Source organism: Oncorhynchus masou, chromosome 25 (assembly GCF_036934945.1).
Source record: "Oncorhynchus masou masou isolate Uvic2021 chromosome 25, UVic_Omas_1.1, whole genome shotgun sequence".
Classification (NCBI taxonomy): Eukaryota; Metazoa; Chordata; class Actinopteri; order Salmoniformes; family Salmonidae; genus Oncorhynchus; species Oncorhynchus masou.
The window spans coordinates 41,065,458-41,091,886 of record NC_088236.1 but is presented as its reverse complement, the minus strand read 5'-3'; the positions used below and the strand labels follow the sequence as shown (position 1 = coordinate 41,091,886).

General features: G+C 42.9%; 1 protein-coding gene across 1 annotated transcript in view; it reads left to right on the top strand.

Annotated features, from left to right (window-relative positions):
- LOC135514339 (small G protein signaling modulator 1-like) overlaps window positions 1-26,429 on the top strand; it is an 87,508-nt gene that overhangs the window by 49,239 nt on the left and 11,840 nt on the right. The window contains exons 8-19 of the mRNA XM_064937759.1: window positions 730-867; window positions 1,238-1,362; window positions 3,292-3,359; window positions 3,624-3,787; window positions 9,677-9,806; window positions 13,900-14,026; window positions 14,224-14,288; window positions 14,492-14,637; window positions 15,955-16,083; window positions 16,168-16,359; window positions 16,649-16,720; window positions 24,665-26,335. Of these exons, the coding sequence (XP_064793831.1) occupies window positions 730-867; window positions 1,238-1,362; window positions 3,292-3,359; window positions 3,624-3,787; window positions 9,677-9,806; window positions 13,900-14,026; window positions 14,224-14,288; window positions 14,492-14,637; window positions 15,955-16,083; window positions 16,168-16,359; window positions 16,649-16,720; window positions 24,665-26,335 (3,027 nt within the window). The remainder of the gene's footprint in view (window positions 1-729; window positions 868-1,237; window positions 1,363-3,291; window positions 3,360-3,623; window positions 3,788-9,676; window positions 9,807-13,899; window positions 14,027-14,223; window positions 14,289-14,491; window positions 14,638-15,954; window positions 16,084-16,167; window positions 16,360-16,648; window positions 16,721-24,664; window positions 26,336-26,429) is intronic.

The window sequence follows — 26,429 nt, the reverse complement described above, 5'->3', positions numbered from 1 at the left end:
CTTCTCAAATCCAGAGGACATAAAACAATGTAGAGTTAGATATCGATTTCGAGATATTTAATGCAGCATTTTCATGTTTTACTACACGCTGTTCATATTAAAGGGATACTTTGGGATTTTGGCAATGAGGCAGATGAACTCGTGGACACCGTATTTATGTCTGTATGCAGTTTGAAGGAAGTTGCTAACTAGCGTTGGTGCAATGCGCTAATGCTAGTTAGCGTAGGCTCGCAAAACTACATCCAACTTCCTTAATACTGGCCATAAAAATGGTACCCCCGAGTTCATCTGACTCTGGGGAAGTAGATAAATGGGCTCCTTGCCTTAATTCTAAAGTATCGAATTAATGTGACGTTCCTGTTCCTTTTCACAAAAACAAGCGTATCTCTGTGAAATGTCAGCGGAGCACTGAGCGTACCAAAATATTTTTATTTCCAAAGCCCTTTGCACTTAATTCATGCTCATTTTGCTATTTGTGACCCACGGAAACAACTTGGAAGATGACGACAAAATGAAAAATCCCCAAAAGTTTCACTGCAACCCTCAACAGACATCGGTGCTTATTAACGGATGTATTAGATTACGAATATATAAGGAAGTGAAATGTCATCACCAAATCACGTTTTCACCTACAAACTAATTTGCCAATATAGGGAAGCTGGATGGTTGGATGGATGAATGGATGGAGTGGAATGGGGGTAAAAACATACACATTGTCTGCGTTTCCAGATCCAGAAGAGACATTCAAGTAGCAGCATTGATGAGCGGCCTTCCCCCTCGCCCTCAGCCCGGGACTATGTGGAGTCACTGCACCAGAACAACAGAGCCACCCTGCTGTTTGGAAAGAACAACGTGCTGGTGCAGCCGGTATACATGTCATCCTCCTCCCATCTCTAGGAGTGTTCTACGTACTGTACAAATAAGAAATGAGCATCTCTAGATATGCTCAGAGCCATATAAAGTATGTAGAGAGATTGGTCATATTGTCGTGGCTTTAGAAGATGATCTGTCAGTGCCCGGACTCCTCCATATTTATGAAAGCTTTCAGAAACTCTCAAATATTCAGTGAAAGCGAATACACCCATTGTTAACACCACAAAACAGTAGACCCATTTGGAGACACATTTCTAATGCCAACCTGTAACAAAAAGTGTTAAACTGTGAAAGTGTCAAACATTTCTTCATAGTTCACTATAGAAAACAGATCGTCAAACTAATATCCTTCTTGCTGTTACAGAGGGATGACATGGAGGCTATTCCAGGATACCTTTCTCTCCACCAGACCGCCGACATCATGACACTGAAGTGGACGCCCAATCAGCTGATGAACGGCTCTGTGGGAGACCTGGACTATGAGCACAGGTGTGGAGAGCAATTCACTAACGATCATGTCTCTTATTTATGTACGTCAAGATGGCACAGCAGAGCGATGACATGCACCACCTGTGTGTTGTAGTTATTGTCTACAATTGGTGCAGCAGCTCAGTGTCACTAAATCATGCAGCGTGTCTGTCTGAGTGAGACTCAGGAGGGCTCTCTGTCCTGGGGTCAACTCAGGAGAGGGGGATATAATTAGGGTTGCTTTCAGGGGCAGCAGGGGAACGGTTTTGATGGGGAAATGTTCATGCATATTTCAAATCAACCAGTCTTATTATTTTAGTGACTGTGGTTCTTAGGCCGTAATGTTTGTGGCTGTATTAACCTTTTCACACGTGAGTTCCAAAATCTCTTAATGGTCGCCCCCAAGGCGCAAGTTTTTTTTTTATGCGGGTGATGTCAGAATGCACTGTTCCAAAATGTGATTGTTATGCCACACGACAGTTAACCCACGCTGCCCTCAAACCAAGGCCCGCAGCCTGCCAATTATCTATAGGCGATGTTTCAACTTGTCAATTATATTTTAACAAGTTTTATTTTCTAACAACAATTTGAATTGAGAGGTGTTCAGCCTCCTCATTAATTCACATAGACGTAGCCCATTTCGCTGTTGTGGACAATTTACGTTTGAGGCATTACTGAGCTAGACAAACTCTTTTGACGAGAGCCCAAGCACAAACTTTTTCCTCCCTGGCACATTTTCCATCTGGCGCGCCCGCATTGCCTTCACTACTAATAATATGTGTGTGGATATGTGTGTGTTCCTATCAAAGTTAAGTGCCTTATTACGTTATCTTTATAGTTTATGGATATCGTGTTGTCGTTTCTACTGTAGCACACTGTATGTATGAAGCATAATGTATTTACTGTTTTATTCACATGTTTTCAAGTACTGGTGACAAATCATGCATTCCGATTCTTGCATAGATTGTAATGGACACATATGATGTGTGTAAAATACTTTTTGGAAGGTTGTACTGATTATGATGAGCTTATGCTAAGCTAATTTCCAGCTATGTGTAGCTCCATATTTGTTGACATGCAATGCATTCTGGTTGTCACGTAAACGTCTGTCAGACCAAAGATGTTATAAGAAAACGAAGTGAAAGGATGGTTCACTCGTCTTTCGAGTAAATTGAATGACGGAAGTGAATGATGGTAGACGACACCCCCCCCCTTCAACATGCATACTGTGAACAGACCCAACTCATCTTGTAACCTCTTTTATTTATTTTTTAACTAACATGGCGGTGTGCACAAACAACGCATCGTCGGATAACTTTCGATTTTTAATCAATTATTTAGATCACTGGTGAGGTCACCCGTGATGTGATGAATTGTAAATAGTTATTGCTATTAGCTAATTCATATAATGTAGCCTACATTTTCCAGTTTGGATGAGAATTTTGTGGTCCTGTTGCTACTGCTATGAATGTCTGAACATTGCATCCAAAAATAAACTGCTCACATTGAGGACATAACATTGTAAAGACTGCGCTTGTGCAAAATGTTTCTGTGAAAAAACTGTGTGGTCAGCTCAATCGCTGACTGTTCCGTCAATCGTAACTAGACGTTCTAATGAAGTGTTCTAATCACAGCAGTTTCAGCGTACGCTGCAGGGACCACTGTAGAATGATCACACCTGTATGTTCGTACGTGTCAAAGCATTAAAGAACATGTAAAACACGCATCTGGTTCTTAGCCCCCCATTCTCAATGTACAATATAATACCCCTCACTCCACTTACTTATGCAAAATACTGAACCCCAACTTAAATCGTTTCTACATTCAGAGTTCAACAGATACCAAGAGTAATACAATACACATATCCCATTGGCCAACTTTGTTGTTCAGCTCATTGTTGCTAGGTGAGTGATGTCTCAATAACCCCAGCTTTGATTCCATCTCTTTCAGTGTGTACTGGGATTACGCTATGACCATCCGTCTGGAGGAAATTGTTTATTTGCACTGTCATCAGCAGGGTAGGTTCACCAGCAGAGGCTAGTGGAGGTAAACGTTCAGAGGACAGGCTCAATGTAATGTCTGGAATGTAATTGGCGTGTCTTTTATGGAGCTAGTCTGCTAGCTACTGATATCAACAACAGATAGTTCTGGTTTGTTTATAAAGTTGTTCATATCCTTACAATGGATAATCCATTTGCACATTTTCTTCATAATGATTTTCCCATAAAAACTGCAATAATAGGTTTAAAAGGTCCATAAAAGGTATAATATTGTCTCTGCAGTGGACAGCGGGGGCACGGTTGTGCTGGTGAGCCAGGACGGCATTCAGAGACCCCCGCTGCGCTTCCCTAGAGGGGGGCATCTGCTCCAGTTCCTCTCCTGCCTGGAGAATGGCCTCTTGCCCCATGGCCAGCTGGATCCTCCGCTCTGGTCCCAGAGAGGAAAGGTCAGCCCTGGATGTCTACTCACAAGGGACTATCTGAGGGGTGACACGTGGGGGGATGCTCTGTTTAGTCATCCAACAGTTCAATACAACCATGTGAATGGGTTGTCCCTGACAGAGCTAAATATTATTTAATTGAATTATTAGATTTTTTGGGGGGGAGCAAATATTGGGTTATTTTGGAACATGCACATCAATGATATGTATATGCACTGTATATACACTTGACTGATAGAGGGGCACACTATTGATGCCACCGTGACTCCATCTTTGCACTCTTCCACTATTATAAAATATATTTTTAAAGCTATAGAAATGCATTTCTTAATGTCTACATTAGTTTTTACAACATTTACTCTATTACAGACACCCTAATGCATTCTTTTAAATTATATTATGTGAACTAAACATACACATGTAAATATATTTTTCAAAAATCCTTAATGTTACTTTCCTCACTAAAACAAAAAAATACATAAATACATGTAATTTTGTCAGTTAAACATTGAATTGAAATACTGTAGAATTCCATTCATTCCTATGGAGGACTGCTCCTACTGGGGAGTACCAATATGGCTGAATGCTCCTACTGGGGAGTACCAATATGGCTGAATGCTCCTACTGGGGAGTACCAATATGGCTGAATGCTCCCACAAGAGGAGTACCAATATGGCTGACCTGTGGCTTCAAAGCCTCTCAATGGCCAATACATAGCGTCAGCAATCCAGGGTTAAAACACCCCTTGCATAGATGTCACATTTTTGCTGCCTTAATATTAAATGTAAAAAGGGATACAATTTGATGTTTTTCCATCAGATCTACACAACCTGATCCACATGTTCAAAGTGAAAGAAAAAGTATAGAAAATTATAGAAGTACAGAAAATGGTTTTCCTCTAGCTTTTTCCCTGTGCTTATTTATTTTGATCCTGACAAACTCCTGATGTCCCTACCAGTGAGAAGCGTACCTACAGTGGGGAGAACAAGTATTTGATACACTGCCGATTGTGCAGGTTTTCCTACTTACAAAGCATGTAGAGGTCTGTAATTTTTATCATAGGTACAACTGTGAGTTGACGGAAACAAAAATCCAGAAAGTCACATTGTATGATTTCTAAGTAATTAATTTGCATTTTATTGCATGACATAAGTATTTGATCACCTACCAACCAGTAAGAATTCCGACTCTCATAGACCTGTTAGTTTTTCTTTAAGAAGCCCCCCTGTTCTCCACTCATTACCTGTATTAACTGCACCTGTTTGAACTTGTTACCTGTATAAAAGACACCTGTCCACAACCTCAATCAAAGAGACTCCAACCTCTCCACAATGGCCAAGACCAGAGAGCTGTGTAAGGACATCAGGGATAAAATTGTAGACCTGCACAAGGCTGGGATGGGCTACAGGACAATAGGCAAGCAGCTTGGTGAAAAGGCAACAACTGTTGGCGCAATTATTAGAAAATGGAAGAAGTTCAAGATGACGGTCAATCACCCTCAGTCTGGGGCTCCATACAAGATCTCACCTTGTGGCATCAATGATCATGAGGAAGGTGAGTGATCAGCCCAGAACTACACAGCAGGACCTGGTCAATGACCTGAAGAGAGCTGGGACCACAGTCTCAAAGAAAACCATTAGTAACACACTACGCCGTCATGGATTAAATTCCTGCAGCGCACGCAAGGTCCCGCTGCTCAAGCCAGTGCATGTCCAGGCCTTTCTGAAGTTTGCCAATGACCATCTGAATGATCCAGAGGAGGAATGGGAAAAGGTCAAAAATAGAGCTTTTTGGTCTAAACTCCACTCGCCGTGTTTGGAGGAAGAAGAAGGATGAGTACAACCCCAAGAACACCACCCCAACTGCGAAGCATGGAGGTGGAAACATCATTCTTTGGGGATGCTTTTCGGCAAAGGGGACAGGACGACTGCACCGTATTGAGGGGAGGATGGATGGGGCCATGTATCGCGAGATCTTGGCCAACAACCTCCTTCCCTCAGTAAGAGCATTGAAGATGGGTCGTGGCTGGGTCTTCCAGCATGACAACGACCCGAAACACACAGCCAGGGCAATTAAGGAGTGACTCCGTAAGAAGCATCTCAAGGTCCTGGAGTGGCCTAGCCAGTCTCCAGACCTGAACCCAATAGAAAATTTTTGGAGGGAGCTGAAAGTCCGTATCGCCCAGCAACAGCAACAAGGATCTGGAGAAGGTCTGTATGGAGGAGTGGGCCAAAATCCCTGCTGCAGTGTGTGCAAACCTGGTCAAGAACTACAGGAAATGAATGATCTCTGTAATTGCAAACAAAGGTTTCTGTACCAAATATTAAGTTCTGCTTTTCTGATGTATCAAATACTTATGTCATGCAATAAAATGCAAATTAATCACTTGTTCTCCCCACTGTATAACAAGATGCTACCACCACAATACTTAAAAATATACACTGTGATGTGTTTTATTGGATTTGTCCTTAACCTGCAGCTTTTATTTTAAGCCAAAAGGTTCATTTATTTGCCATGATGTCTTCCAGTATTACTTAAGGGCCCTTTTGCAAACATAATGGATGACTTTAAATATATATTTTTAACACAAGCTTCCTTCTTTTCACCTTGTAAAAAATCCAGTAATGTGAAGTGAATGCAATGCTGTTGATCCCTTTTATATTTTCAAGTATTGTGGGGGCAGCATCATGTTTTGGGTATGCTTGTCACCAGCAGGGGCTGGGGAGTTTGTCAGGATCAAAATAATGTGAAAGGAGCAAAGCCCAGGTTTAAAGCTAGATTAAAACTTGCCCCAGTCTCCTGAATACACAACCCTGGGATATAATTACATTTTTCAGCAGGACAATTCCCCCCTCAAATTATGCCAAAGAAACCAGAATGGCTTTCCAAGAGGTGTTGAGTGTTCCTGAGGGCTCCAGTCTCAGTCCTGACATTTTATCTTCTTGAAAATCCAAGACAAATTTTGAATATTGCTGTCCATTAATGATTCCCAACCGAATTTACCGATATTGAGCAATTTTTACAAAAACAGTGCATCTGGAAAGTATTCAGACCCATTGACTTCCACATGTTACGTTACAGCCTTATTCTAAAATTGATTAAATTGTTTTTCCCCCCTCAATCTACACACAATACCCCATAATGACAAAGCAGCCTTCAGACCCTTTACTCAGTGCTTTGTTGAAACAACTTTGGCAGCGATTACAGCCTTGAGTCTTCTTGGGTATGACGATACAAGCTTGGCACACCTGTATTTGTGTAGTTTCTACCATTCTTCTCTGCAGATCCTCTCCAACTCTGTCAGGTTGGATGGGGAGCGTCACTGCACAGCTATTTTCAGATCTCTCCAGAGATGTTCGATCGGGTTCAAGCCTGGGCTCTGGCTGAGCCACTCAAGGACATTCAGAGACTTGTCCTGAAACCACTACTGCTTTTTCTAGGCTGTGTGCTTAGGATCATTGTCCTTTTGTCCTTTTGGAAGGTGAACCTCCGCCCCATCCCAAGGTCCTGAGCACTCTGGAGCAGGTTTTCATCAAGGATCTCTCTGTACTTTGCTGTGTTCAACTTTCCCTCGATCCTGACTCGTCTCCCAGTCCCTGCTGCTGAAAAACATCGCCACAGCATGATGCTGCCACCACCATGCTTTACTGTAGGGATGGTACCAGGTTTCCTCCAGATGTGACACTTGGAGTGGCTTCCATCTGGCCACTCTACCATAAAGGACTGATTTGGTGGGGTTCTGCAGAGATGGTTGCCCCTCTGGAAGGTTCTACCATCTCCACAGAGGAACTCTCTGGAGCTCTGTCAGAGTGACCATTAGCTTCTTGGTCACCTCCCTGACCAAGGCCCTTCTCCCCCGATTGCTCAGTTTGGCCTGGCGGCCAGCTCTAGGAAGAGTCTTGGTGGTTCCAAATGTTTCCATTTAAGAATGCTGCAGACAATCCTGTCTCGGAGCTCTACGGACAATTCCTTCGACCTCATGGCTTGGTTTTTTGCTCTGACTTGCACTGTCAACTGTGGGACCTTATATAGACGTGTGTGTCTTTTGAAATCATGTCCAAACAATGGAATCTAGTTGTAGAAACATCTCAAGGATGATCAATGGAAACTGGATGCACCTGAGCTCAATTTTGAGTCTCATAGGAAAAGGTCTGAATACTTTTATTTTTAATAAATTTGCAAACATTTCTAGAAGTATTGTGTGCAGATTGAGGAGTAAAAAAATATGTTTCATCCATTTTAGAATAAGGCTGTAACGTAACAAAGTGTGGAAAAAGGGGTCTAAATACTTTCCCAATTCACTGTACACGACATGACCAAAGGTATGTGTACACCTGCTTGTTGAATGTCTCATTCCAAAATCATGGACATTAATATGGAGTTGGTCCCCTTTTTTGCTGCCATAGCAGCCTCCACTCTTCTGGAAAGTCTTTCCACTAGATGTTGGAACATTGCTGCAGGGACTTGCTTCCATTCAGCTACAAGCATTAGTGAGGCCGGGCACTGATGTTGGGTGATTAGGCCTGGCTCGCAGTCGGCGTTCCAAGTCATCTCAAAGGTGTTTGATTGGGCTGAGGTTAGGGCTCTGTGCAGGCCAGTCAAGCTTTTCCACACCGATCTTGACAAACAATTTCTGTACGGACCTCGCTTTGTGCACGGGGGGCATTGTCATGCTGAAACAGGAAAGGGCCTTCCCCAAACTGTTGGCACAAAGTTGGAAGCACAGAATCGTCTAGAATGTCATTGTATCCCGTAGTGTTAAGATTTCCCTTCACTGGAACTAAGTGGCCTAGCCCAAACCATGAAAAACAGCCCAGACCATTATTCCTCCTCCACCAAACTTTACAGATGGCACTATGCATTGGAGCAGGTTCTCCTGGAATCCGCCGAATCAATTGCCAGACGATGAAGTGTGATTCATCACTCCAGAGAACTCGTTTCCACTGCTCCAGAGTCCAATGGCGGCGAGCTTCATACCACTCCAGCCGTCACTTGGCATTGTGCATGGTGATCTTCGGTTTGTTTGCTGCTGATCGGCCGTGGAAACCCATTTCATGAAGTTCCTGAACAGTTGTGATGCTGCCGTTCTGTGAGTTTCTGTGGCCTACCACTTTGCGGCTGAGCCGTTGTCTCTCCTAGATGTTTCCACTTCACAATAACAGCACTTACAGTTGACCGGGGAAGCTCTAGCACGGCAGAACTTTCAGGAACTGACTTTTTGGAAAGGTGCATCCTATGACATTGCCACGTTGAAAGTCATTGAGCTCCTAAAAATAAAAAAGTAATTGAGTTCTTCAGTAAGGGCATTCTACTGCCAATGTTTGTTTATGTTTCTTTATGATTCCATGGCAGTGTGTTAACGGGTGTGGCTGAAATTGTCTCTTCACTCACATACGTTTGTATATATAGAGTATGTTTCCTTAAGAGTTGTACAGAGTAGAATATTATTCAAATTGAATTGCATCTGTAAAAAAAATTGAATTGCTGCCTAAGCTGCTTCCACCAAGTATTAACTCTTAGTGTGAATTTTTTTTTAAATTTAGAAAGTGTTCTATACTTTTTCTTTTACTTTGAAAATGTGGAGTAGGTTGTGTAAATCTGTAGGGGGAAAAATCTAATTGAATGCCTTTTTTGACAATTGGGAAGGGAGTTTGTAGACTTTCACTAAGCACTGTATGTGTTAGACTGTAAAGACTACATCATGTCTACTGAGCAAAATAAATGATAAAAACTAACCACACATGGCTGCTTTAAGACAGACCTTATTAAATATGGCTTGTATAGGCAGTCCTCCTGTTTGGTGAAAGTTACAGTGAAAGCTACAGTTTACCACCTTCTAACAATGTTTTTGTTGGCATGTGTTGTATGTCCTATTCACCTAATTTCTGATTACAGGGGAAGGTGTTCCCTAAACTGAGAAACAAGTGTTCACAGGGCTCCTCGGACTCAGTGTCCGATAAGGAGGAGGATGAGGCCACAGACTATGTCTTCCGCATCCTGTTCCCCAACAGCCAATCAGAGTTTGGTAAGTGACTTTGACCCCTCCTCCAGAGCACTGGTAATATCCTGGTTTTCATTTGCTCCATGACACCTATTATCCGAGTGTTAACTTCAGGTGGCCCCGGAGTGATGTTTTTTGTTTATTTTTTATCCAACTGTCCTCATTGTCCATTCCAGTGACTATAACACACCCTCCCCGTGTTTCCCCGGGGGCTCCTCTCCTGTCCCGCTCCTTCTCCCTCCATCTGAGAGGACAGGCTCCGACCAAAGGGATATTGGTGGTCCCTAAGCGCTCCAGGTGCTATCCCAGAGACCACTCCTCAACCACCACAGGGAACAGCTGTAATGTTGCCACACCTCAGCTCCTCCATCTGTGTGTCTGTCCACTTCTTTTGCTTCAATCACCGCCTCGCACTCTGTCTCCTCCCTGCAAACCTTACAAATGAGTCCCCTAATCATGCACTCTCTGTCCCCTTTCCTTAACCTCAGTCCCTCTTGGACAACAGGTGGCTGACCACGGGTATTCCAATCGAAAAATCAAAACGTTATGTCGAGGTGCATAGTTGTTTAGAGTAGTAGCAAAAGAGCAAATGTTGAAATTGACATGTTAAAGGCTGATTCCTAAGTTCAGATGCACACACAACTCAGAAATGCATGTCTTGACGTCTATGAAACATTTGCGTGAAGAACTTTAGTATGTGTGGGCTAACAGAATAAAGAAAGCCCATTAAGAATGTTTCGTCATTACGATGCCAACAGACAGTTGTACACCCTCCACAGATTGACATGTTTTGATTCCCCAAATGTCCTTGGTGATGTGCTTGATTTGTTCTCCAATACCACCTAACCTCTATGGCAGCTATTAACCTATCCTCTAATCTAATGAAGGATCATGTCCAGTATCATACCCAATCTGTCTAATTCAGCTGTGATCGTGTCTTGAGAATCATCTCCAGAGGTGTCCAAATCATGATGGTGCAATGTGACTGTGTCTGAGAGTTTGAGGCTGTGCAGTTACAGTATAGGTCAGAGTTTGACCAGGGTCAAATACGGGTATCTGCCAAAATAAAGGAAACACCAACATAAAGTATCTTATTAGGGCATTGGGCCACCATGTGCTGCCACAACAGCATCAATGCGCCTGGCATAGATTCTACAAGTGTTTGGAATTCTATTGGAGGGATGCGATCCTATTCTTCCATGAGAAATTCCATGATTTGGTGTTTTGTTGATGGAAAATGCTGTCTCAGGCGGCGCTTCAGAATCTCCTAGAAGTGTTCAATTGGGTTGCAATCTGGTGACTGAGACACACTCACACACCTTTTAAACGTCACACACCCTTTAAACCTCACACACCCTTTAAACCTCACACACTGTTTATGCTCCTTTGAGACCCCTCTTAAAGTCACTAACCACGTTTCCATCCACAGTTTTTATGCAAGTTAAGATATACCTTTTTAAAACAAAATCCCAACAGCTATGATGGAAACAGGATGTTTCGGTGCAAATTTATAAATGCAACAGATTTTTTTTGCTTGACATGGTGGGATCTTTTTGTGTCTGTAAAATGTACAGTTGGAAGTTTACATACACCCGGAAGTTTACATACACCTTAGCCAAATACATTTAAACTCAGTTTCACAATAGTAAAAATTCCCTATTTTAGGTCAGTTAGGATCACCACTTTATTTTAAGAATGTGAAATGTCAGAATAATAGTAGAGAGAATGATTTAGTTCAGCTTTTATTTCTTTCATCACATTCAGAGTGGGTCAGAAGTTTACATACACTCAATTAGTATTTGGTAGCATTGCCTTAAAGAATTTAAACTTGGGTCAATCGTTTCAGGTAGCCTTCCACAAACTTCCCACAATCAGTTGGGGGAATTTTAGCCCATTCCTCCTGACAGAGCTGTAACTGAGTCAGGTTTGTAGGCCTCTTTGCTCGCACACGCTTTTTCAATTCTGCACACAAATGTTCTATGGATTGAGGTCAGGGCTTTGTGATGGCCACTCCAATAACTTGACTTTGTTGTCCTCAAGTCATAATTTTGGAAGTATGCTTGGGGTCATTGTCCATTTGGAAGACCCATTTGCGAACAAGCTTTAACTTCCTGACTGATGCCTTGAGGTGTTGCTTCAATATATCCACATAATTGTCCCTCTTCATGATGCCATCTATTTTGTGAAGTGCACCAGTCTCTCCCGCAGCAAAGCACCCCCACAACATGATGCTGCCACCCTCTTGCTTCACGGTTGGGATGGTGTTCTTCGGCTTGCAAGCCTCCCCCTTTTTCCTCCAAACATAACGATGGTCATTATGGCTAAACTGTTCTATTTTTGTTTCATCAGACCAGAGGACATTTCTCCAAAAAGTACAATCTTTGCCCGCATGTGCAGTTGCAAACCGTAGTTTGGCTTTTTTTATGGCAGTTTCGGAGCAGTGGCTTCTTCCTTGCTTCCTTCCTTTGCTGTTGTTCTGGGATTGATTTGCACTTTTCGTACCAAAGTACGTTCATCTCTAGGAGACAGAACGTGTCTCCTTTCTGAGCGGTATGACGGCTGCCTGGTCCCATGGTGTTTATACTTGCGTACTATTGTTTGTACAGATGAACGTGGTACCTTCAGGCATTTGGAAATTGCTCCCAAGGATGAACCAGACTTGTGGAGGTCTACAAAAAAAGTCTGAGGTCTTGGCTGATTTCTTTTGATTTTCCGATGATGTCAAGCAAAGAGGCACTGAGTTTGAAGTTAGGCCTTGAAATACATCCACAGGTACACCTCCAATTGACTCAAATCATGTCAATTAGCCTATCAGAAGCTCATAAAGCCATGACATAATTTTCTGGAATTTTCCAAGCTGTTTAAAGGCACAGTCAACTTAGTGTATGTAAACTTCTGACCCACTGGAATTGTGATACAGTGAACTATAAGTGAAATAATTGTTGGAAAAATGACTTGTGTCATGTACAAAGTAGATGTTCTAACCGACTTGCCAAAACTGTAGTTTGTTAACAATAAATATGTGTAGTGGTTGAAAAACAAGTTTTAATGACTCCAACCTAAGTGTTGTAAACTTCCGTCTTCAACTGTATTATGCGAGAAACTGCGATGGAAAGGCTTTTATGCACAAATATTGATATAATAACCATCATATCAAAGTGAACTTGGAGTCACGCGATGATATGTGGTCATCCCACTACGACTCAATAAACCATGCAGTTTATTTGGCTACAGATTAAATAAATGATGATGAACTTCACAGGTTGGTGAAAGAGCAAGGTGATGAGTTTGATGCTCCTTTCTAGTAAATATCGAGAGTCTTATTCTGGTGACATGATGATTTATGCTTGTCCCCCGTTTTGACCACTAAAAATATGAATAATCTCATCATGTAGACTAGCCAACTCACACAGCCTACCTGCACTGTATCTGTGAACTGTAGGCTAGAGCGTACGTGTCAAGACCAGAGTGGTCACATTTGCTATTTAACGCAACAGTTTGTGACAAAACTATCGTTAGAGTTGAAAATGCAGTGGAAACACATTGAACTTTTGATTTTCATTCGGTACGTGAAAACTTAGTGCACACAAAATGTACCTTTTTTTGCTTATGTCATCACGCACTGATTTTTATCCGCAACAAGTCAGTTTGGTGGAAACACAACACTGGTGGGAAAACATGCAGATTTTCTTTTTGCAGATTTTTTTGAATATTCGCATGAAACTATCGCCAAGTGGATGGAAACCTAGCTACTGAGATCTCTTCTAGCCATGGTAGTCAAAATAATGGGCAACTGGGCATTTTTATATATGACCCTAAGCATGATGGAACGTTTTAATTGCTTAATTAACTCAGGAACCACACCTGTGTGGAAGCACCTGCATTCATTACATTTCCTTTATTTTGTCAGTTTCCTGTACATATAAGTCATATACTCACAAATACTTGAGCTTTGCTTGATATAGTTTGCCCAGTACAATGGCAACTCCAAGCTAAATCAGGTACACCTCAGATACTTTCAAGTATTTGATTTATGTACTTGACGTGGGGCTGATATGTTTTCAACCTCATACTGTGCGCTAACCATGATGCTTGTGTGCGTTGTTCTGTGATGCAGTGGCTCCAGAGCTGTTGGACCAGGGGGCCAACATCTGGCAGCCCATCCCCAGGAAGTCCTCCTACTCATCCTGTACCCAGGGCAGCTTCTCAGATGGAGGACCCCCCAACGGTTGCAACCATGAAAGGTCAGAGACGGACACACACTGGTGGTTACCCAGACATCATCCCTGGCATTTAGCGATTCCACTGACCTAAACTAGTATTTGAACCCGGGTCTGTGGTGCTCGTATCCTTCTCAGGTCAGTAGGATCGGTAAAGGCTGAAGATCGAAGAGAAGGCATTATGGAGGACACTTTGATTTATATGCTGTTTCCCTCTACAGAGCCCCTTTGAAGCTGCTGTGTGACCAAATGAAGTATCAGATAATCTCCCGGGCATTCTACGGCTGTATGTGATTGTGAACACAACTCTTCTATCTTTTCTACCCCTAGATGATTTGCTACGCGTTGCAATGTATTTTAATTTCAAATAGTTCATCAATTAGCCTAGTGTCCAACTAATAATTAGGTGTCGGATGTTTGAACGCCTTATTAAATACTTTATCTCAGAAAGGAGGATCATTTGAAAGCGGTTATGTTTTTATATTTCAGGGCTAGCTTATTGTCGTCAACTGTCCACTGTACGTACACACCTCTCGGCCCTGGTCAACCACACTATCGTGGCACCCGATGTGCCCTGCGATGCCTTCACGGGCCTCACCGCTGAGGTGTGGCAGAGGTTCCTTCAGGACTGCACTGTAAGTATCACCATCGCATGATTAGCAGCTTTGCTAACATCATCAGAGATACACACTGTACAGTACCAACCAGCCCAAACCCCCTGGCGACGAGATGCACACGCACGTACACATACACACACTCATCTATATTCACCCATTAATCATCAAATCACTCACCACATTCTTACTCACACAACCAAACGTATGCAAGGGTGGCTTGCCATTAAGATCAACAGCAGACATTTGCATGGGTGGGATTCAGTTGACTAATCAACCAATGGGTGGGATTCAGTTGACTAATCAACCAATGGGTGGGATTCAGTTGACTAATCAACCAATGGGTGGGATTCAGTTGACTAATCAACCAATGGGTGGGATTCAGTTGACTAATCAACCAATGGGTGGGATTCAGTTGACTAATCAACCAATGAGAGGGATTCAGTTGACTAATCAACCAATGAGAGGGATTCAGTTGACTAATCAACCAATGGGTGGGATTCAGTTGACTAATCAACCAATGAGAGGGATTCAGTTGACTAATCAACCAATGAGAGGGATTCAGTTGACTAATCAACCAATGGGTGGGATTCAGGTGGCTAATAATCTATCTGGTTCATCCATGTGTGTCCAATCCTGTGTTTGTACAGTCCTACTGTCTGTATTCAATCTGGACATTTAGCTAAAAGGGCTAGATTATGGGCTCCCGCACAGCGGTCTAAGGCACTGCATCTCAGTGCTTGAGGCGTCACTACAGACACCCTGGTTCGATTCCAGGCTGTATCACAACCGGCCGTGATTGGGAATCCCATAGGGGGGCACACAATTGGCCCAGCGTCGTTCGGGTTTGGCCAGGGTAGGCCGTCATTGTAAGTAAGAATTTGTTCTTAACCGATTTGCCTAGTTAAATATTTTTTTATTATGTATTATACATTATTCAACAGTGAATTAGGACCCCCACTGACATCCAGTGGTACACAACCATTCTGCAGAATAATTGATCTACTCTAGATAAGCCACTGGCCTGCTTTTTTTTTTGTAGACAACGTGCTCTTGTGAATTGTTTTATGTCAGTGTACAGTATATGTAAACGTTAGTCTATTCATGTGTGGGTACGTCGTTGTGTGTACTGTACAGTATATTCCGACCTGGTCTCACCTGGCACAGTAGAACCAATGGAATAGTCCTAAAAGTGAAACCCGCACTCTAGACAGGCTCGATCAAACTCACAAAACTAGTAACTTAAAGAAAACGACTACTACTGGTATTTGAACCCAAGTCTGTACAGAGGCCTTTCTATATCTCATTCACTGAGGTCTGTCCCTCTCTGCTCTCCAGGCCTATAACGAGCAGGAGCTGCTGCGCCTGGTGTACTTCGGCGGTGTTGATCCTTCGCTGCGTAAGGAGGTGTGGCCCTTCCTCCTGGGCCACTACCAGTTTGGCATGTCTGAGTCTGACAGGAAAGAGGTAGGTGTCATCCTTGTCATTTTAGATGTCACCACCAAAACCCCTTGACCTCCAACCCCTGACTCTTGCCCTGTGACACTGCAGGTGGATGAGCAGGTGCGGGCGTGCTACGAGCAGACCATGAGCGAGTGGCTGGGCTGCGAGGCCATCGTGCGGCAGCGGGAGAAGGAGCAGCATGCAGCGGCGCTGGCTAAGTGCTTGTCTGTCTCGGCCAGCGTGGATAATCCCAACCCTGTCCAGAGAATGCTGCACCATGACTCCAGCATCAGCAATGAGGTGGCGCGCACGCGCCTGTCCACACGCACACATAGCCTTGTGGCACACATGATACCCGGTGGTCCAATATGTTGTTTTGACCAAGATGTTCGATCTCCAACGCCTCAAAGTACAAAGCATATAGTGAAGTGTTCACTTGGGTCACCAATAATACACAGCCTTTATGACAGTTACGTATCATTGCATGCAGGCCTACAGAATCACTTGTCCACATTAGAATGTTGTGTTGTGCCAGGTTTTTATTGACCTGTTTTCTCCCCTGTTGGTTCTCTGGTACTAACCATGCCAGTCCTCCCGGAGCTGCAGCTCAGACAGACAGAGCCTGGCTCGCCTGCAGAGTGACTCCAGCAGCAGCACCCAGGTACCCCTCACGCACTCTGAGAGTCCTATTAAATACTGCAGATGAAATGTTACATTGATTTTGTATGTCATTCTATCTCCCTCTATGCTCACATAATTGAAAGTAGCTATTATTCATAATAATTAACCATACGAATAATAACACACACAGGGCTGAATACACACTTGCAGGTGATTCTACAAAAGTTTAGCAAATTACAGTCCCATTCCCGCAAAAACAATTTAAAAAACGCTTGAGTCTCCAAACTTAGGACATTTATTTACATCATGATATGTTCTTATTCAATCCAAGGCAATAAAACATATTGTACAAAGTAATATAGTACACAATATAGGAAAAAGTAATTGTTTATAGTGAGCGGTGGCTGTCCCGAACCCTGACTCCTGAGCTTCATAGAAAATAAAGCAATTCATGATTTGAGTTGTATTGTTACATTGAAATACACTGATCTAATAAGTAGTTTGGTTTCTTTTTAAACAGCTTTCTCAGAAAGGCTGTCCCAACTTTTGATGTCACTACTGAAACACACATGTTAGAAGACCTTAGAATAAATGTGCCTTAAGTCACACCCCTGCGAGACTGTACCCCACATGGTGAGTCGTCTGTCCTGCAAACCTTTAGGAGAAAATCAGTGAGCAAGTTGGTAAATCTTCATGTATTTTTTTTACAGTGTTACCTTTGTATCAAGAAGTATAAGAAGTACGCCTTTGTGACTAAAATATATGTTTGCTAGGATGTACATCCGTCCAAATGGAAGATAGCTAACTATGGGGATTCTTTTAAATAAAAAATAAGTCAAAATTGTAGAAACTGAAATGGTCACAACTGAGACAATTGACACCATTAGAGATATATTTGTATCTCTGGCAGTATGGCGTTTGTGACAGCATGGGCAGCGCCATTGAGGATAAATCCCTTCTAAAGTTGCATGTGACGTGCTCTACCAACTGAGCTACAGAAGACCACCATGTGGGTAGGGAACAAGTGTACACTTCAGGAAAAAGTGTAGAGTATTGAAATGAATAGCCAACAGGGGGGCTCCCAAATCTATTTGGCCAAAACATAGATGTCTATAATGTGCCCTACTGTACTCAAATTTACTCTATTTGAGTTTCTTACAATTGAAGAAAGGGCCTATGGACTCTTGATTTAGTGGTCTTGGTCTTGAGACATAACAAAAATAAAGTCTTATCTCACTGGGTCTGGATCTTGGGACGAATGTCCTGGTATAAATATTGTTATTGGCCTGGATATTACCTTAGTCTTTGGTTTACAAACCATAGGCAACCCAATTTGAAGAAGGCAATGCTCTCTGATGATTGGCTGATCACTCTCAACCCATCGCAATCCCTACCCATTGGACCCAAGTAATAATTGAAACATCTAACAACATCATTAATTGGATGTATAAGTAATTCAATCAATTAACATGTTTCAGATTCATACAGTCAACAGAGAACAATAGAGATTATATTTCTATAAATTCAGTTTAAAAAATCTAGTTAAATGGTATGCAAATAGCATTTATAAAATCTACAGTATCAGTCAAAAGTTTGGACACACCTAATCATTCAAAGGTTTTTCTTTATTTTTACTATTTTCTACATTGTAAATTAATAGTGAAGACATCAAAACTATGAAATAGTGACACAGTCCCCGGTTCGATCCCAGGCTGTATCACATCCAGCCGTGATTGGGAGTGTCACGGATCCCTCCGGAACTTTCATTACGCACACCTGTCCCCTATTCCCACTGATTAGTACTTGTATAAGTGTGCCCTTTGATTTCCATCCATTGGTGCGTGTGAATACCTGTGCTGTGTGGTTTGGGCTTTTGTGCCCATGTGGATTGCGCAGATGAATACAGGTCTCGTCCTGTGTGTTAATCATTGTGCACGTGTTATTTATTCAAGGTACTCCTCGCTCTTTTGTTTTGGGTTTCTACCTTGTGTTTCGTTACGTGTTTGTTTGGTCTTTGTCCCTGTGCCTTTACACGGGACGCCGTAATTTGGGCTTAATAAAAAAACTATTATGCGTTCCTGCGCCTGTCTCCAGAATCTCTTCATACCAACGTGACAGGGTGTCTCATAGGGCGGTGCACAATTGGCCTAGCATCGTCTGGGTTTGGCCGAGGTAGGCTGTCATTGTAAATAAGAATTTATTCTTAACTGGCTTGCCTAGTTACATAAATATTGGAATAAACACTCTTGGAATTCTCTCAACCAGCTTCATGAGGAATGCATTTCCAACAGTCTTGAAGGAGTTCCCACATATGCTGATCACTTGTTGGCTGCTTTTCCTTTACTCTGCGAACCAACTCATGCCAAACCATCTCACTTGGGTTGAGGTTGGGTGATTGTGGAGGTCAGGTCATCTGATGCAGCCCTCCATCACTCTCCTCGGTCAAATAGCCCTTACACAGCCTGGAGGTGTGTGTTTTGAGTCAAAGGATAGTCCCACTAGGTGCAAATGGGATGGCATATTGCTGCAGAATGCTGTGGTAGCCATGCTGGTTAAGTGTGCCTTGAATTCTAAATAAATCACTAACAGTGTCACCAGCAAAGCACCCCACACCATCACACCTCCTCCTACATTCTTCAAGGTGGGAACCACACATGCAGAGATCAACCGTTCACCTACTCACAGAGACACGGAGGTTGGAACCAAAAATGTAAATTTTGGACCAAAGGACAGATTTCCACCAGTCTACTGTCCATTGCTTGTGTTTCTTGGCCCAAGCAAATCTCATATTTTTGGTGTCCTCTAGTAGTGGTTTCTTTGAAGCAATTTGACCATGATGGCCCGATTCACCCAGTCTCCACTAAATAGTTGATGTTGAGATGTCTGTTACTTGAACTCTGTGAAGCATTTATTTGGGCTGCAATCTTGAGTTGCAGTTAACTCTAACTTATCTCTGCAGCAGAGGTAACTCTGGTTCTTCCTTTCTTGTGGCATTCCTCGAGAGCCAGTTTCATCATAACGCTTGATGGTTTTTGTGACTGCACTTGAAGAAAATTTAAAGGTTCTTGACATTTTCTAGATTGACTGATGTTCATGTCTTCAAGTAATGATGGACTGTTGTTTCTCTTTGCTTATATGAGTTGTTATCGCCTTAATAGCTATTTGGTATTTCACCAAATAGTGATATCTTCTGTATGCAACCCCTTGTCACAGCACAACTGATTGGCTCAAACACATTAAGAAGGAAAGAAATTCTACAAATGAACTTTTAACAAGGCACACCTTTTAATTGAAAGACATTCCAGGTGACTACCTCGTGAAGCTGGTTGAGAGAATGCCAAGAGTGTGCAAAGCTGTCAAGGCAAAGGGTGACTAATTTGAAGAATCACAAATATAAAATCCATTTTGATTCGTTTTACACTATTTTGGTTACTACATGATTCCATAGTTTGTCTTCACTATTATTCTACAATGTAGAAAATAGCAAAAAATAAAAACCCTTGAATGAGTAGGTGTGTCCAAACTTTTGACTGCTACTGTATCTGTAATAGAAGGTTAATAAAATTACTACTGTGCATGGTTCTCCCTTCATTGCAACTTTCTCACTGTTTTGGTAGTGACAAATTTAGTGGGGTGATAAGGAATTCAGGTATATATTGTATGTTGGAATAGTTTTTCTTCCAACCCCCAATTTGCACCACTTCTGTAGCATGACTCATACACTAAAGCTGCTTAGTCCCACAATACTGAAAAGTGTAGAACGCAATCACTATTTTCATGGAAATATGTTGTATTATGGCTTCAAGATAAGCATCTTGGAGCGCCTCCAAAAGCTAGACATTGTTCCGACACACAATTTGTTGCTTTTTTTATACATTTAATCTTTCAATTTTGGTCGTTTTATACAACTATAATATTCCTAATGTTGCACACCTATGTAAAAAAGAAAATGACGGCGAAGGGTAAAAACCCTGGGATTCCAGTGTTGGTAGAAACAAATGTCAAAGCCAACTGTCCTAGGTGGTGCATTTGCAGTGGTTCATAGATGTCAGCACCTGTAAGATGAGACTTTGGGGAAAGTTTAAGGAGCGTGGACATGTTTTAAAGGAAAAAAGGAGGGTAAGGAGAAGCTATGGATGTTTTCTCTTTATGATATGACAAGGGCGTGGACAGACTGCTCCTTGAGAAGATGGGGTGTGTTCTGTGATGTTTAACGTGCACCGGACAGTGCGTTGGAAGCAGTGTTAGGGTTGTATAAGAAGTTGCTGAGGACTGGGGCGATACCTGCTGGGTGGAGACCGTGTGGTGGTCCAGAATTGTCAATGTGGTTTGAAGTGGACAATGGTACTTCTCAGGGACGTGTGGTTAGTCCTGTGTTGTTCACCCTGATGATAGATTATATACTTATGGGACAGGGACTGAGTGTGGCCTTGTATGCTGATGATGGGACTGGATGGGGGAGAGGTAGGAATGTGAAATATGTGATGAGGAAGAACTTGTGGGAGTTGTGGAAGATCGGTCTCTAACATGGTGGTTCAGGACGTCTGTGGACCTGCTTTATGGTGTTTGTATAGGAGGAAGGTTAAAGATGTTAGGCTGCAAATATACGTTCAGGATATAGATCGGGTGTCTGAGTCGAAGTATTTCGAGTATGTGGTTTGATGAGAGGCTTACGTGGAAGAGACATGTTGAGTATATTGAAGATAGGGGAGGAAGGTGTAGAACCTCATGAGGGCAGTGGCAGGATGTGATTGGGGGTTGGATAGACAAACACTGTTGTATATGTATCAGGCATTGAGCAGGTCATCTTTGGATTATGGGTGCTTTGTATATGGATCGGCAGCCAAAACGGTACTACAGCGCCTGGATAGGATACAGTCAAGGGCCCTGAGAGTGTGTGTTGGTGCCTTCAGGACGACACCACTTCTTGAGGCATTGCAGGTGGATAGTGGGGAACTGGCACTGAGGATAAAGCGGGACAAACTTGCATTAGCGTATTCGGAAAGGTTGGAAAGGAGTTCAAAAAGATATCCTGCGGTCATGGCAAATGGGCAATGTTGGGACCGAGGAGTGGGTAAGCAGAAGGGTGGACAATTGGGCAGAAAGTGGTAGAATATGGACCAGGGGAGAGCGAGAAAGGGCCGGCAATTGCATTGGGGAACGTTCCTCCGTGGTTGTTTCCGAAACCAAGTGTAGCTGTCGATATGATTGAGGGAAGGTGAAGACATGAGACGGGGTGTGGAGATGTATACATATATACACACTACCGTTCAAAAGTTTGGGGTCACTTAGAAATGTCCTTGTTTTTGAAAGAAAAGCCCTTTTTTTGTCCATTTAAAATAACATCAAATTGATCAGAAATACAGTGACATTGTTAATGTTGTAAATGACTATTGTAGCTGGAAACGGCTTTTTTTTAAATGTTTTTATTTTTTTAATGGAATATCTACGTAGGCGTACAGAGGCCCATTATCAGCAACCATCACTCCTGTGTTCCAATGGCATGTTGTGTTAGCTAATCCAAGTGTATCATTTTACAAGGCTAATTGATCATTAGAAAACCCTTTTGCAATTATGTTAGCAAGGCTGAAAGCTGTTATGCTCATTAAAGAAGCAATAAAACTGGCCTTCTTTAGACTAGTCGAGTATCTGGAGCATCAGCATTTGTGGGTTCAATTACAGGCTTAAAATGTTCAGAAACAAAGAACTTTCTTCTGTATCTCGTCAGTTTATTTTTGTTCTGAGAAATGAAGGCTATTCCATGTGAGAAATTGATAAGAAACTGAAGATCTAGAACAACACTGTGTACTAATCCCTTCACAGCACAGTGCAAACTGACTCTAACCAGAATAGAAAGAGTGGGAGGCTCCGGTGCACAACTGAGCAAGAGGACAAGTACATTAGTGTCTAGTTTGAGAAACAGACACCTCGCAAGTCCTCAACTAGCAACTTCTTTAGATAGTAGCCGCATAACACGTGTGTGTGTGTGTGTGTGTGTATGTATGTACAGTTGAAGTTTACATACTGTACGTCTTAGCCAAATACATTTAAACTCAGTTTTTCACAATTCCTGACATTTAATCCTATTAAAAATTCTTCACAAGGTCCTTTGCTGTTGTTCTGGGATTGATTTGCTAGTTTCGCACCAAAGTACGTTCATCTCTAGGAGACAGAACACGTCTCCTTCCTGAGCGGTATGGCGGTTGCGTGGTCCCATGGTGTTTATACTTGCGTACTATTGTTTGTAAAGATAAACGTGGTACCTTCAGGAGTTTGGAAATTGCTTCCAAGGATGAACCAGACTTGTGGAGGTCTACAATTTTTTTTCTGAGGTCTTGGCTGATTTCTTTTGATTTTCCCATGATGTCAAGCAAAGAAGCACTGAGTTTGAAGATAAGCATTGAAATACATCCACAGGTACACCTCCAATTGACTGAAATAATGTCAATTAGCCTATCAGAAGCTTCTAATGCCATGACATAATTTTCTGAAATTTTCCAAGCTGTTTAAAGGCACAGTGAACTTAGTGTATCTAAACTTCTGACCCACTGGAATTGTGATACTTCTGAAATAATCGGTCTGTAAGCAATTGTTGGAAAAACTACTTGTGTCATGCACAAAGTAGATGTCCTAACCGACTTGCCAAAACTATAGTTTGTTATCAAGAAATGTGTGGAGTGGTTGAAAAACGAGTTTTAATGACTCCAACCTAAGTGTACGTACACTTCCGACTTATGTATGTATGTATTTTAGAAAATCATTTTTAATTTATTTTTAAGGATATATATATATATATATATATATATATATATATATATATATATATATACACACACACACACACACACACACACACACACACACACACACACAGATGGTTCAAAGGATCCAGTCAGTGGTAGGGAGGGGGCAAGAGTGTATATCCCAGATTTCAATGTTAGAGTATGTAAGTGGTTAACTGATTATGTGTCAGTGTAGGTGGCCGAGTTGATGGCCATGATTCTAGGTTTGAGATGGGTGGAGGAGGTGAAGCCATTCAGAGTGGTGATCTGCTCTGATTCAGCTGCAGTGTTGAGTAGTGTGAAGACGGGCAGGTCGGATAGGGGAGACTTGTGTATGGAAATGATGGAGCTGTTAATGGGATTGGAGAGGATGGGAGTGGTGGTAAGTTTTTGTTGGGTTCCTTCCCAAGTGGGTGTGGAGGGTAATGAGAAGGCTGATGTGGTGGCTAAGAGTGCGGTGAGCCGAGAGGGTAGATATTCCGGTCCCGTTGGGCCGTAGGGAAGTTAAGTACTTGATCCAGGCAAAAGGGCTCGATCTTTGGCAAAGCGAGTGGGATGCTAATAGTGATAGGAGGCAATTTTATTGCATGCACCAGTCAGCTAAGGAAGAGGTGGGGAGTATGGGATGTAGTGCTGAATAGACTACAGTTTGGGCACACGGGTTTGAATGCCATTTTGTGAATGATTGGGTGACATGAAACAGGTCTGTGTGATGAGTGTTTAATGGAGGAAACGGTGGACCATGTGTTGATATTTTGTGAACTGTATGACGTAGATAGGGAGAGGTTGTGTGAAAGAGTTAGAGAGGCTGGACGGGGTTGGGGTTGTGTAGTGGGGGGAGGAAAGGGGAGGGAAATGTTGTCTAGGGCTCTATTTCACTTTCTTAGAGAAAATTGAATGAGGTAGGCTGTGACTGGCCTCACACTCCGGTACAGTAGGTGGCGGTGTATGTACCTTAAGTTGGATGCGATCCACCAACCCAATCTCAAAGAAGAAGAAAAGTTTGGGAAAAGCTGCTCTAGTCTATTACAGTTATATTTATATTGTTATATTATGTGTAAAGGGATCTTTTGCTTTTTTGAACCAGTATTCCTCAACCCCACATTATCTCGCCTGCTCAAAACCACACTCTCTCGCCTGCTAGTTCTTCAGTTCACATCCTCCCTTCCCTTAGCCTGCTTCCCTCTGGCTTGTTCTTTTAGGTGTTTGAGTCTGTGGAGGAGGTGGATCAGATCGAGACAGAGCCCAAGAGCAAAGAGGCCAAGCAGGTGCCCAAGATCCCCAATGGAGGAGCCCTGCCCAACGGGACCAGCTCCCCAGACTCGGGGCACCCCTCCTCTCGCAACTTCTCAGTCACCTCGGGCCTGTCAGACCGCTCTTTGAGCACAGAGGACAGCACTGCACCTGACACCACCCCTAAAAACATCACCAGCACTCCTCCACAGTTGGCCCCAGCCCCACAGAGCCCAGTCAAAGCCCATGAGGAAGAGTTGGAGGCAGATAGCCCAAAAGCCCAACCCCCAGCCCTGCAGGAGGAGAAGGACCTCCAGGCCAAGGACCCACCAGAGAAGGAGGAAAAAGAGAGTGTGACCGAAGTGACCCAGGAGATTGAGGGCAACGAGACAGAAGTGCCAGATATAGAAATAGACAAAAATACAGTGACAGTAGAGCCAGTAGAAACAGAAATGCCAGAAGTAGAAATTGACAAGAAGACAGAGGTGCTAGAGATTGAAATGGACAAAAACACAGAGACAAGGGAGGACAAGGCAGCAGACCTAAGTGCGTTAGAGAGCCAGAAAATAGAGGAAGAAAATACATCCGTGACTGGACCTGCCGAGAAAGAAGAGGTAAGGATCAATGAAAAGGGGGACATTGAGTTACCGAAAGCAGAAGTGGATGCTGTAGAAGAAACGGTGAAGTCCAAAACAGATGAGTTCAAAACAATGGAGGCTAAAGAGCCTGAGACAGAAGTGGTAAAAATGTTGGATGGAGAGCCAACCATGCGAGCAGACACAGAGGAGTTGCAGTCACTGGAAACAGAGACATTAACTCAAGAGTCAAGAGAAACAGAGGACGAAGGATCAGAACCAGAGTCTGTAGATCCAGAAGAGAATGAAACATCCCAAACAAACCATAGAGAGCCAAAAGAGGAGAAGGCATTGACATCAACGATGACTGCAGAAGCAATGGAGGACAAGACATCAGAATTCGAGGTTGAGCAAACTTCGGAGGCTGGAAAAACAAAGAGTGCTGAAACATCGGAAGTAAAGGAAGCCGAAGGAAAGACTATGGAAAAGACAGAAACTGAGAAAGAAGTAGAAGCCAATGAGACTGTAAAATTTGAAGAGGTAACCGAAACAAAGGGGGTTAAGACGATGTCACATGAAGAAGTTGCAGAGGAAAACGTGGAGGACATTACAAAATCTAAGGAAGTGGGAAAAAGAGAGGAGGAGACCAAGCGGTCAGCGACGGAGAAGAATACAAGCCCCGTAGCAGACACCAGGGTGGCAAGGGCAATGGAAGCATTTGGTAGCACCACCCAGAGTGAGGAGGCTCTGGCCACCACGGAATCTGAGGAGTCTCCTTCAGCCATTGAGATGGCAAACGTCTCCATTGCCCCACTGTGGGACCGGATGGGTCCGTGCGACAGTTCCGGGGTCGGGGCTGCTCTCTCTGAGGGCTCAGTCCCCCATCTGGAGCTCCAACTGGAGGAGGAGGAGCAGTGCAAAACCAGCCCAGAGGGCACAGAGTCCATCTTGTCTGAGGAGCCTGAGATGGAGAGCATCTTCCCACAATTTGACTCCCTGACCGTGGGCAGAGAGCTGACAAACGAGGACATCTCTCCAGTGTCATCCATCGGAACCACGTATTCTGTAGGCACCTGACATTTTATTTTCGTAATAATTGAGATTTATTTTGCTTTTTGTTTTTCCAGTTAAGAGTAAGTTATGCTTAAACATTTTGTGT